The sequence below is a fragment of the Enhydra lutris genome, unplaced genomic scaffold (genome assembly GCF_002288905.1).
Source record: "Enhydra lutris kenyoni isolate GAN:26980312 unplaced genomic scaffold, ASM228890v2 scaffoldscaffold13, whole genome shotgun sequence".
Classification (NCBI taxonomy): Eukaryota; Metazoa; Chordata; class Mammalia; order Carnivora; family Mustelidae; genus Enhydra; species Enhydra lutris.
The window spans coordinates 26236619-26250320 of NW_019154097.1; the positions used below are offsets into that span (position 1 = coordinate 26236619).

The 13702-nt window shown below is 48.3% G+C and overlaps 1 protein-coding gene across 1 annotated transcript in view; it reads right to left on the reverse strand.

Annotated features, from left to right (window-relative positions):
• LOC111145669 (CDK5 regulatory subunit associated protein 2) overlaps positions 1-13702 on the reverse strand; it is a 168643-nt gene that overhangs the window by 123717 nt on the left and 31224 nt on the right. Inside the window, exons 5-7 of the mRNA XM_022500755.1 lie at positions 12049-12125; positions 5583-5706; positions 2744-2898 (exon numbers count right to left, since the gene is read on the reverse strand). Of these exons, the coding sequence (XP_022356463.1) occupies positions 2744-2898; positions 5583-5706; positions 12049-12125 (356 nt within the window). The remainder of the gene's footprint in view (positions 1-2743; positions 2899-5582; positions 5707-12048; positions 12126-13702) is intronic.

The following is a 13702-nucleotide window of genomic DNA, read 5'->3' on the forward strand; positions in this document are numbered from 1 at the left end:
TGCAGCCTTTTTCCTCATCCCCAAACTCCTCGACGACCAAGCCCTTCAAGCCATCATGTCAATTCTACCTTCCAAACATCTCTGCCTGTTCTCCTCCATGCTAGCTCCGTCACCTCAGGCCTGGTCACCATGATCCCTTGTCTGGACTTTTCCATCAGCCTGAGGGGCAGTCTTCCCACCCAGTCCCACCACCAACCCATCCTTTAGGGGCAGCCAGAGGGAGAAGAATCGCTCTATAGTCAGACCCTGACACCACCCCATTCCCACCCTTAACTCATCAGCAGCTTGTCACATGCCCTGAAGACAAAACCCAAACTATTCAACAAAGCCCACATGATCTGGCCAGCTTCCCTCTCCTCGTCTCTTCCCATCTCCCTTCCAGAATACAACTCTCCAGCCACACTATAGTTCCGTAAGTACCCCGTAAGGGTCATGCTCTGTGCCCTCTGGCCTCTGAACTTCCATACATTTGGTACCCAATGCCTGAAACATCCTTTCTTCCTCCAAGTAACTCTTCCTTTATCCTCATATTTCCCCTGAGAAGCCTCTCCTAATCACTCTGAACGAAATCAGAAAGATGTTAGGTTAACCCAGCATTTATCCATGTGGCCCTTCTCACTCTGCTCCTGCCCTCCACTCCTACCACCTAGCTAGATGACAAGCAAACACTTTGACATGAGGTTCCTTAGGAGAGGGAACCAGTCTGTACCACTCATACCTATGCTCTAACCACCACTTACTGAGCAGAAGATGCTCAGGAAGTATTTGTGAACAAAGGGCATCATGATCCAACAGACCAATTAACCAACTGCCAAGCATCTGCTGGGACCCCCGCAGGACCCTTCCAAATCCACTCTTGCCCATGACCTCTTCTCAAACCCACCCCCAGCCCTCTCCCTTCTTCCCCTTCACTGGCACCAGGAAATCTGACTTTTCTTCTTTGGTGACTGCCTCTGCACATTCTGGTCTCTTCCCTGGGTTCCCTATTTCCAATTTAACTGCTGGAGACCTGCAAGTCCCCCAGGAAAGACAACCCTGTAAACCTTCTAAAGGCTTCACCACTCATTAGCTGGGAGAGATACAAGGGAACGTATAAGTAATTTGTGTGGAAAAGGATTCTAGACTCTCTCAGAGTACAGCACTAGAAAGGTTGCTACCCTGAAGGGGAGGCCCAGCCAAAAAAAAAAAAAAAAAAAACCCACACCCGTCTGCGGAGGCTTCTCTTCCTAGCCACATAAACGAGAAAAACGCTCACTCACTCGACCCTGAGGTCCTACACCTCACAGAGAACTCTGTTTCCTGACTCTTGAGATTCATCCCAAAACTCCCATTTTCCAGATCAAAGCTAAGACAAGGCTGCAGCACATCAAAGAAATGCTAGTTCCTCCAGACACTGAAGCTAGGACACTTCGTAAGTGGAAACCATGGCCTCTCCCTCGGTCTGTTCATTCCTCTTTTATAGATAATCCTAAAACATGAAAACAAGTTGCAGACTCAAATCTCGTAAGGGGGTACGGAGGAAGAATGAAAAGCGAACAGCAGCTGGGAGTTGGGGCAACTGGGCACCAGAACCCAAACAACACGGTGGGCCCGTCAATCGGGAGTCACTGAGCAACCGAAAAAAAAGGGACTAGAGTCAGTACCCTCTATTTAAGGAAATAGGAAAGCAGATCATTCGCTTTAGAACAATTTCTGTCAAATTCCAAATGAGGCTGGCTCTTCAGTAGGTCACAAGTTAGCCAGAAGCTTCACTTGTATTTAGTTTACACAACCTTCCACCCGGTGACCAGCAAAGCAAGGCAAGAGATTCAACACATAAGGTTCATGATAAAGAAGAAAACCTCAACTCACTCCTGATCAGTTTTGATCAAAGTTTGATTAAGACTGCCTAAAGGTTTAAAAAAAAAAAAAAGACTGCCTAAAGGTCCTATGACCCATCCAATTCTCTGACTACATGGCACACATTTTATTCCTGGACCAACAGAGAGCTCTATACTCAGTCTACACTGTTTTGGCCCCTTGCCGATGTACTAATCTGGGCCCTCAGTCTGCATTAAAAGACATGATGAGGGGCACCTGGGTGGCTCAGTTGGTTAAGCATCTGCCTTCGGCTCAAGTCATGATCTCGGAATCCTGGGATCCAGCCCCGAGTTGGGCTCCCTGCTCAGCAGGGAGTCTGCTTCGCCCTCTCCCTCTGCCCACCCACCCCCGGCTTTGCTCTCTCACTCTCAAATAGATAAAATCTTTAAAAAGAAAAAAAAAAAAAAAAAGACATCACGAAAAAAAGGTCCCACAAAACTCACTAGCATCTCCTGTGGGGATAAAATCATTTCCTGTTCCCTCTGGGAAGATTCACAAGAGAAATTTCTCCCCTACAATGTCAAGTAAAACGGCTTCTCCTGAGTTCCTGGCTCACATTCTTCTGTAAGCAGTGTGACTCTTAACGTTCATCAAGACTGTTTTTCTCTCCTTCCTTTGGTTACCAGGAAGCTCACAGTCAAACTGAAGGCTATGTTTAGTATCTGAACAGAACTTTTCGGTGGGATTTTTTTATCTATAATTCTATCCCTGTCCTCATAGCCCTAACCCTATTCCTTTTCCCTCCACCCCGATCTTACTCCAGGTTTTCTCACTGTGGGTGAGCAAGCAGAGAAAGGAGGAGTGAAAGAGTGGGAAGAGGACACCCTTTCACCCTGCTGCCCAGGAAACGAATGTCAGCACGTCGCAGAGATAAGAGCCAGACCTGTCTTTCTGCTCCAGGACCACAGCCATGTCCAAGTCCCCCTCGTGCTTCTTCTTCATCTCTGAAAGCTTCTTTTCCAAGCTCAACCGAAGAGCCTTCTCTGTTTCCGTCCCTGCAAAGGCCTTTTCCAGTTCTGCTTGGGCAGCTTTCACATCCTAGAGTTAAATTAAATGCATTTGATGCAATTTTTCAATACAATTGGGAACATTTTTGAAAGGAAATTGGATTAAAATATAAATATTTATGACTTTTTCTCCGGCACATTTCCCCTCCCTGAATTGTACTATACATGGGCAGAATCAGTAATAAATACATTTGCGAGCCATTTTCCCCTCTTGTATCCTGAAGAGTAATAAGCATTTCCAATGGAAAAGACTCAACTCTACAAAAACTGTATTTTTGGGTTTGAAAAATCAGATCAATATTTACAGCTTGAATGAGAACAAGGAGAAATGTGCCTCTCAATACTTTTAAACATAAATTCCATAGTCCCCACAACCTCCATACAAATACATCCCACACCCCGCCGCCCTCTCCCTACTTCTCTTAAGATCATGACTACACATCTCTCAAGTACATTCTATCTCCAAGGTGATGTCGGTGGTGAAAAACTACGTTCTTCCTGAGAGCTCAGAGAGGCCAACAAGGAAATTCCCTTAATCATGCAGGCAGTGCCCACCTCAGGGAAAAGGGCCCTGGAGCTCAGGAAAATGACCTGGGGGTAGAGCTGGACCTCCAAGTGCCCACAGCCTTGGACTACATCACCAAGATACAAGTCAAATCAAACTGGGTTCAAAACCCAGCTCTCCTGATGATTTGCTGTGAGACATTAGAGTGTCACTTAGCCTCTCTGGGCCCCAGCTTATCTCTAAAATAGGGATCACCACCATCCCAACAAGGATTTGCTCTGAGACTCTGTCGAAGGCTTGCTGCACCACAGGAAGCTCAAAGAATCACTGGCTTCCTCTTCCCTGTCCTTTCCCTCCTCGGGGCCGGCCCCATCACTGCCCCCACTTGGGTGGGGGAGAAAGCCTCCCCTCCCCAGGAGGCCTCCCTGGCAAGCTCAGTGATAGCCAGGAAAAGTCACTGCCCAATATCCCGAGACAACAAACAAAACCTGTTTCCTGAGTGCCTGTTAAATGCCAGGCTTTGAGCAAGGAGCTTGATTCATCTCATCTCCACTCCTCACCTAACTAAAAACGTTATGCACGGAGAGACAGCCTCCAGCGGCTGAGAATGCAGGTTCCACAGCCACAGCATCCGGCGTTCCTGCCTGTGCCACCCTGAGCAAGGGATTTGGCCACTCTGTGCCTGGGTCATTGTGTTTTTGTTTTTAAAAAGAATGATAAAAGTATTTACCTCACAGGCTTCCTGAAGGGATGAACTGAAAGGATGTGTGAAAAGGCTGAGAAGGGTGCCTCACACGTGGCAGGCCCCCCAGACACTGCTAGGACCACGGCTATTAGGACATCACTACTGCAAAGCAGACGTCACCAGCCTCCCTTGACGGATGAGGCCACAGAGGCTCGGAGAAGGGGACAAGGCCAATCAGCGACACAGCAAAGGGTCAACCAAGTGCGGGCTGGCAGTCATGCCAGCACCCTAAAACGCTGGCTGGTGCCTCCTGGGAAACAGATGATGACTGAACCAACAAGGACATTTCAACTAAAATTGCGAATTTGGAGTCGGAAGACTCTTGTTTCGGTTCCAGCTCTACCACTGAGGACTAAGTTTCCCTCCCTCTCAGAGCTGTGTCCTCATCTGTATTTTGGACCTAGAATCTACACAGCCTTGTGGGGCCTGTGCGAACAACACAAACGCAAAAGACCACTCTGGGCTGCAAAGTCCGCACTGGAGCGTCTGCCTTCTGGATCCAGACACGCTCTGTGCTGCCATCCCTCCTCGGATCTAAGGGGAGCCAGGGTTCCAGGTGGAGGACGGGAGGTGGGCCAACAGACTTCAAAGACCGAGAGCGAAGTAACCAGTGTCACTGAACACTGGCTGACTGTGGGCAGAAACTTCTAACACATAGGAGACCGGATTTTTTAGCCAAGACAGTTTGCCTCCCGGTATGGTCACAGGAAGCGCCTGAGAATAAGCAGGAGGGGTTCCATGCGGCGTCACCCTGAGAAGAGGCATTCGGTGAACACTGGGGTGACGTGGGATGGAGGCCAGGTACCAAGGACAGGGCTGCATGGGCATGTCACGGCCTGCAAACCGGAACCCACTTTCAGGCTTAGCACCGGTCAGGGGAGTCGCTTCCCCGCTCTGGGCCTCAGTTTCCTCCTCTGTAAAGTCAAGGGACCAAACTAGGTAAGAAGAAGAGCAGGGGCTTGAAGACCAGCAGCCGCAATTCAACTCCAAGCTCAAATTCTGACTAGTCTCTCCGTACTTCAGTGTCTGCGTCTGCAGGAACGGAGACAACAGCCGGGAGGCAGGGTGTGAGGGTACAAATTCTATACGCACAGAGCCTCAGACGGGGCTGGAAACCTCGAGCTGCTCAGTAAGGGTGGCTCCCATTTCTGCTGAAACTCTGAAAGTTCAGGGGAAAAGGAACAAAATTCTGCCCTCACCTCTCTTTTTTTTTTTTTTTAAGATTTTATTTATTTATTTGACAGACAGACAGAGATCACAAGTAGGCAGAGAGGCAGGCAGAGAGAGAGGAGGAAGCAGGCTCCCCGCTGAGCAGAACCCGATGCGGGGCTCTATCCCAGGACCCTGGGACCATGACCTGAGCCGAAGGCAGAGGCTTTAACCCACTGAGCCACCCAAGCGCCCCTGCCTTTGCCTCTCTTAACCCGTGGTCAGAACACACTGGCCTCAGGGTTTCCAGACTTGCCTCTTCCAAATGCAGTATTTTCTTGGTTAGGAGATCTTCGACCTGCCGCACCTTCTTCTGGGCATCCTCTCTCACCCGCCGAACTTCGGAGCCACCCCCTTCGGCAAGGCTCTCAACTGCTTTGCTGAAAAAAGGGGCAAAGGTGTCAAATCCACAGGGGGACAGTCGGATGGGGATTTCAGCAGCCCCCAGTTTGTCCCTTCCCCTGCACACCTGCGCTGTTGTTTTTAATTAGTATTTGTAATTCAAAAACACGATAGTGCAATATATGAATGTTTCAAATCAATCAACATACACAGCTTAAACTTAGATGTTACATGTCAATTATACCTCAGTTTAAAATACATATATGTAACCACAAATTAAGAAAGGAGAATCATCTGTAATCTTACCGGTCAGAGTAACCAAGTTAACATTTCAGCATACGACATTTTCTACAAAAAGAGAATCACGTATCTATGATCTGATTTTATCACATAATATACTGGGTCAACAAATATAAATCTATCATTTTTAAAGGCTTCATATTAATTCACTGTACAAAATATACTGTAATATATTAAATCAATCTCCAATTTTTTTTATTGATGTACAGTTGACACACCTCAATCCCCTATTTTTAAAGCTTTCAGATGGAAAAAAAAACTTAGATTTCTAATTTTATATTATCTGAAAATATGTCTAAAGCACAGAGCCCAATGTAAAGTATCCAAATAAACATCAGTGTTATTATTTATTGTATCACAAGCAATGTTATCATAAAATCATCCTTGTATGTTTATTATCTAGTGATTTCCTCGGATCAATTCCTACAGAGGGAATCACTGGGTCAAAGGGTGAGCACACGTGTCAGACCATTGATAGCTGTTGCCCAATTTCCCACCAGGACATTTCCAACAAAGTACCCCTCCACCAGTGGCGGGGAGCAGGGGGTCAGGTCTGACAAACCAATGTGCAAAGAAGTAGCATGCCCCAAAAATAAATCTGAGGGGTCAAGGGCTTTTATACATCAGCTTTTGCCAAATGGAGTGGGAAGCATTTTAAATACAGCACGATCCATCTGCAAGCACCAGCTACCACATGGGGCACGAGGAGGGGACCCTGCACAAGCAGCCCCCGCTCCGTAAAAATGCAGAGTTCGCACGGCAGGGACACCACGGAATATTGTGTCCAGTGGACGGGGAGGGGTGGGGATGACACACCAAAATCAGACACAGGACCACAACCACGGACGCCTTTCATTTTGGTTCTCCTCAAAAGAAAAATAAGTGTCAGATACGAATTTGTGAGACATATACTCAGAGCAGTTCTCATCAGATTTCTAAAATGACTGCAGGTTTCCAGAAGGCAGAATAATAAAGGAAATGGCTCCACCTAAAGCTGGTTTCTCGGAAAAACTGCCACAGAACAGATTTGGTCACCACCAGCCTCCCTGCCCTACTTTAGGGGTATATAAAATTTTCCCAACCAAGAGCCTTGTGATCAGACACTCACATGTACAGGCCCTGTGAATTTCGGACTGAGAACAATAGAAAGTCAAGAAGGCCACACGTGCTGCCCAACCATCAAACATGAGTTGCCTGCAAATACAGACCTTATTCCTATCATGCTTCCTGTCACCAATAAGCCTTCAGAAGGCCCCAGTGTCGTGACATCATTTTAAAGGAATCCAATGCGAACAACTGAAAGAAAGAACGTGGGACTCTGAAGTTTGAACCAATTTGCTTCCAAAAGTAGACTCTATTATGTCCTCAGGGCGCCTCCGGGGAAATCACCTCCACACCTCAGTTTCCTCGGTTGAAGAATGATATGACTGCCTCTGAGAATTCACGTGCTAACCCCTGTGGGGGCCACATCACCGTGCCCCTTCCTCTCGGATCCGAGTGCTGCCTGCTGTCCCTGAGGCCACCTGCAGGCCCTGCTGCGATGTTCTGAGAGGCCTCAGTCTACCCCTCTGAGCTGAGAACGGGTCATCCTCCGGCCAGAACTAAGGCCACCACTGCCACTTCCTAACGCCATGAAATGTCCTCGGCCACCACTCCCTCAGGTCATTTCTCCAGCAGCGCCGTCTGGAGTTCACGGGCATCCAGTCATTCCTATTTCTCCTCAAGATGTCTTACACATGGCTGAAGAATTCCAGACTAGCGGCTTTTCTTCCTGAGCCTCGGACATGGGATGTTCCCAGTCCTGAATTCCCACTAACCACCAAGTGTTTTAGCCCTTGGGTTATACAGGGCCTCCTCTACAGAGCAGTTCCTTCTGCCCACCGGCCCCGACCTGCACCCCAACCCCTGCCCAGCAAGGGCAAGTACACCGTCTCCTTCCTGTCGGCCCAGATCGAACCTTGGTGTTTTACAGTTGGAATCATATACGTTGTCAAGAGGCAGACTACAGTTTTTAACAAGTACCAGTATTATTCAGTTTGTTTGCATTTTAGTTATACCAATAAAATATATTCCCAATAATAAATGTTCCAACTTTTCATTTATCATCTTTGTATTTTACAGTTACTGTAGCAATAAAATTTATACTCAGCAGTACGGTGCAATTTTCCTCTACTAATGGAATTATTATTTTTGTTTGTGTTCTAAAGCTACAGAGATAAAATTTACTCCCGACAATACATCTGTTTTTGTTTTTAATGTCCCCTTATTGGAACTGATAAATATAACAATGAAAAGCCAGCACACAAACATGTTTACTCCGCCACAGGCAGAGTGGGCTCCCGAGCCAGACCCATCCCAGCTCTGGTACCAACCTGGACAGGCCCCCGAACTCCTCTGAGCCCCAGTTTTCTCCACACTCAAATGGGAATCCCAGCTGCCTCACAGCATAGTTGTGAAATTGATAAAGTGTGTCAAGTGCCTGGCACAGGGTCTGGGGCAAAGTAGGATCTCAATAAATGCCAGCTCACTCCTCCTACCCTGTCTCTCCTTATAGAATCTGGGCCAACAGACGAGAGAGAGAGAGAGCAAGGCCTAAGGCGAGGCAAGGGTAGGACAAAGTGGTCTAACCCAGCATTCCCCCGATACAAAAAAGAACTTTCTATAAATACCACCCCCACTACCCCCTTTTAACTGTCAACACTTCCCCTTGATTCTTTCCATTCTAATTATAGTTCTTGAGAATAAGCAGGGGCTTCTCCTGTGACAGGTCCCATATCTTCCACCCGCCCCCGCCCTCCAAAAAACAACCACCATGAAAGGGTAAAAGGGAGCTGAGGGCATTAATAAAGGTTATTTTTCCACCACAAGAATGTGTCACACACACTTGGACGTGCTGGGCAGCAAGGGTAGAGGGAAAGGCACACTTCGCTGGGATGTGGCAGCCCCTGGGCTTGTCTTAGGGCGGGCAAGGCACACAAAGGCCCCACAAAGGAGGAACGGGAGAGAAGCCCCGTGTTCCACTAAAGGAGAACAGGCTCTTGTCTTGGCTTTAGAAGAGACAGAGTCATGTTGGAGGCACAGGAATCACACACATGGAAAGAAAAAAAGAATACGAAACCAGTGCTGGACCAGAAGTTAGGGGCTTGTGTTCGAATCCCAGCCTCGATCACCCTGCTGAAGTGGTGTTCCTCACGGTCCTTCCCTTCTCCAGGCCGAAACCCCCGACTCTCCAAAGTGAGGTCTTCCTCCAGATGTGCCTAGCTCCCGGGAGGGTGGCATGCAAATGGACGCAAGAGTGTTTTATAAACTGTAAAGTGCTGGGGTCCCTGGGTGCCTCAGTCGGTTCAGTATCCCACTCTTGATTTCAGCTCAGGTCATGCTCTCAGGGTTGAGACTGAGCCCTGTGCCAGGCTCCATGCGGGGCATGAAGCCTGCTTGAGATTCTCTCTCTCCCTCTCTCTCTGCCCCTCCCCTGCCCCCGCTCTAAAAATACATAAATAAATAAATAAATAAACCAACAACCAGCCAAATGCTGCACACACATGGGACTGAGCTTCTACACCAGAGCAGCTCAGGAAGAGTCTGAGATACAGGCTCCGGGCAGCCACGCGGGATTCACCATGAGCCTCCGTGTCAGATAAGTGACAGGGAAGGCATCTAGACTGGGAGGAGACAGGAGGCAGAAGTGTCAGCGGGCCAAAGCTAGAGCAGCAGGAACAGAACATTTTTAGTGCCTGTGAGCTTATGCCCGTGGGATAAAGAGCTGGTGGAGAGAGCTGGAACAGGTAAGTCATTGCAAACATTCTTAAAAACAGAGCTCAGGATCTTGGGCCCTAACCTAGGAGTCCTCCCTGACATGCCCTTCCCAGCCATTACCAAGCCCTGCTGATGCTGCTCACCAAATGTCCTTCTAACCCACCTGTCCATCTCCATCACTAGTCTCTCACCTGAACTCCTAGACTGGCCTCCTAATGGTCTCCCTGCCTCCCTTCGTGCTCTGTCGACAATCACTTCCCACTCAGCACCCACAGTGACCTCTACAAAACTAAACTCTCATTGTGTCCGCTGCTGGAAACCCATGACTGCTTTCCATTTATCTTGGGATAATCTCTGCTGTGACCTCAAGACCCTCCAGAACAAGGGGGAGGCCCCCCAGACGTCCCGTATTTCCTCAGACCTGCAAGGGCACTGGCTCATTCCTATGGGCTCCTCAGGGCGCCTTCCTGGCCACACGTCTCTGTTTGCAGGTCTGCTCCTCCTCTGTCAGCACCCGTTGCTCCTCTCATCTTTCTCACAGCTCTTTTCCCACTTCATATCCAAACGCTGACTATTCCAAGTATCTTCTCGCCATCACCCCTTCTAGAACTTAAGCCCCATGTGTCTACCTGGATCACCACTGCATCCCCGGGAACCTAGTCCCAGGGCAGCACACAACAGCTGCTTAGTAAATATTTTCTGGATAAATTAATAAAACCGATCAGACCCAAAAAGGTCTCTTTGGGTGACTTGGGAACCTATGCACAGAAACATGTGCACGAGCCCTGAAACCATTCGGCCCTGTGTGTGGCACGGAAAAGAGCGCACCGTCTTCATGGGTTTGGGTTCCTACAGGTGCATGCCTGCGAACAAGTCCTAGCCATGACCTGCAGCGGGCGGGGACAAAAACAGACCAAGCTCAAACTCTCCTACTGGCTTCCGACATGGTAAAGTCGATCTGACCTCCTGCCAGAGAGATGCTGTGCTTCAAAACGAAAACAAGAATAGCAGCGAAATAGCAACAGAAACCAAAAAAAACAAAAACTTATCAATCTAGTTTACTCGTTCAATCACTCACTTATTCATTGACTTGTTCAGAAAATACCATGTGTGCAAGGCCGCCATAACTCAGGGACCCTGGGAACCTCTAGTCTTAGAGCCAGCAGCAGCCCAGCTTCCAGCGGCCAGCGGCACGGCAGTGAAAGGAATCACAGGGCCAGGCCCAGAGCAGTGCCGCTCCGTCCTAAACCGAAGGTGCCATGCTCCTGGCCTACCACATCCAGCAGGAGCTTGGCTCCCGTGACAGATGAGGCGTTTTCACCTAAGCTTTCAGCCACATCCTTGGTGGGTCAGCCCTGGGAGATCTTGGTCCATGCTCACCAAGCAAAATTCTGTACATTTTGGGGTCCTGGACCCCCAGACGCCCTCTGTCCCTGTGCCTCCATGAGATTCCAGGCGTGCTATATACCTCCCCGGGCTCTGCTGAGCTGCTGACATGAGCAGAGGGCTCTGCAGATCCGCAGTATACAGCACAATTACGCGGTAAGTATTTATGAAGAGATGGATAACCAATCAAGTCATAGTTTAAGCTGGACTTGTTGTTCAATCAATATTTAAGTTAATTACATGATTAACTGAAATAACAGTTTTCAAATGGTTAGTTTTAAGCAGGACACCTTTTTGAAACAAAATATTACAAGAAACCCCAGTGCACTGAACAGATACGGAAATGAGTTATTCTGAAAAAAGCCCGACCCTCTGCGCCCCAGCCTCACTCAGGACCCCCGTGAGCCCCTCCAGCTTCCACAGCAATGAAAATGAATGAGCTACCGCTAGAATTCAGGACAGGGATGGATCTCACATACGTGGTGCTGAGGAAGGAGGCCAGGCACAAAAGGGTGTGTGTACAGTGCACGATTCCATTCCTATAAAGTTCAGGAACAGGCAGAACTAAGCTGATGCTATCGGTGGTCAGCGCAGTGGTTATCCCGGTGGAGAAGGCTAAGTTCTGGGAGCACAAAGGTGACTCCCGGAGGACTGGTGATGTTCTGGTTTATCTGGATGGTGGCCCCATGGGTTGCGTTTGCTTACTGAAAAGTCATCACACTGTACCCTTAAGATGGGATCGTTTTCCCCATTATATTACACTTCAAAGTTTGTTGAAAAATAATTAAATAAAAACGAACACCTCCTCGGCGTCCTTGGGGCCCAGCAAGAGCAAACTGGCCTAGAAAGTGCACGGCTGTGTTCTACTGACCCACCCAGCCTTCGCCACCGGGACCCCAAGCGCCCTGCAAGCTGGTGACAGGACAACAGGTACTCACGAGGCTTTGATGAGCAGCTGCTCTCTCTCCTGGAGGTCCCGCTTCAGACTCTCTACTTCCACCTTGAGTTCAATGTTCTTCCAGTCAAGATCAGGAAAGAAAAGAAACAATGTAAAATGCGGAACACCGGAAGGTCTGCAGTGGGGAAACTGCTTTCAGCACAGACTAACTTACATGATGCTTATAATAGGCAGATGCTAGATTCAAAACCTCATTAGCTTCAGGGCACAGGGAGAAGGGAATTATTAAACACTGGTGGTCTCACAAGAAAGCTCTGGGTTTCTCAAGACTTGGAACAATTATGTAAATTTTCCAAGCTTCTAACAGCCAGAGCATTCAAACACTGAGGCATAAATGTCATACAAGTGAGGCTGATTTAAAAATTGTTTGCCCTCCGCCAAGCAAATTTACAAGCAATTCTGCAGTTTGCTTTTATCATTCCAAGGCAATTACTTCTGGTTGTTTACAATCATGCTTGTGGGGGCTGTAGCAGTGGGAATGTGTTACAGCTTCAAAAAAAAAAAAAAACACCACAACATGTGGATGGATAACTGGGAGGTCACATCACCGCCCATCATGTTCCAGTGTGAGGTCTCATGATCTCATGGCTCATCCAAAGAGCCATGACTGCATGGGGCAAGCTGCCTATAAGGGACACCACGGTGCTCTCCAACCAACCACCCTCCTCTTAACAGACTGGAATGAGGGGAGTCACACACGGCCATGGGCTTCTAACTCACGCGGGAATCCAAAGACAGACTCTCTGGCAAACAGACTGCAATGTGAGACAGTGGGGCAGGGTCGGGCCACCCAACCTGGTCCACAAGTGTATTGCAGACAGAATATCAGATGAACTCAAGTAGGAGAGACTGGGGTCTGAGTATGTAGTTTGCAACGGGGTTGCTATAAACCCAAGATTTCTCTGAGATCTTGCTCCTGTTTGGTTTTAATAATTCATAACAATTTTATATTCTACTCCATAATACATGCATATTATTTTAAATAAAAAGCCCATTTCCAGGAAAATTTACCGTCTCGGGGGACACACCTCCCACCTTTCTCCCAAGCAGCCCTGGGGGAACGAGGACCCCAGAATGAGAAGTCAGCAGGAATGAACACCAATCCATTAACGAGGACAGGGATTCAAACACTGCCTCCACTCTTTACCAGGAGGAAACTGTCCTAAGTCAGCAGCTGCTCATGAATTCCTTCTGTCATGTCCCAGACATATCCCAATCACCTGGGACAGGCTGAGCATGGGGCTCAGCACTGGGGACACCATGATAAACAAGGCAGACACAAGCCCTGGCTTCATGCTAGCATCAAACACAAAACTGGAAGCACCAGCCTGTACTCGTCCTTGCAAGCACAAGTCCAGGAGGGAAGAAAGCAGAATGTGTCCTTTCAGGCCACTCAAGCATCAAATGAATGACACAAGCCCACCTGACACAGGGGATGCGAGGAGCAAATGAGCTAACAGATGAGAAGGGCCTGGCAGACAGCACTCAAGATTTTCTTCGCTGTCAACAACAAGAGCTGAACAAGTCATCTGTGAGGCCGAACTTTTTCTAAAAGAAGCTGATCTTCGAAGAAAGGATACTACATGCCAGTGCATTGGTCTTCAACTGCATTTTGTGAAAACCCTTCAGAAAGA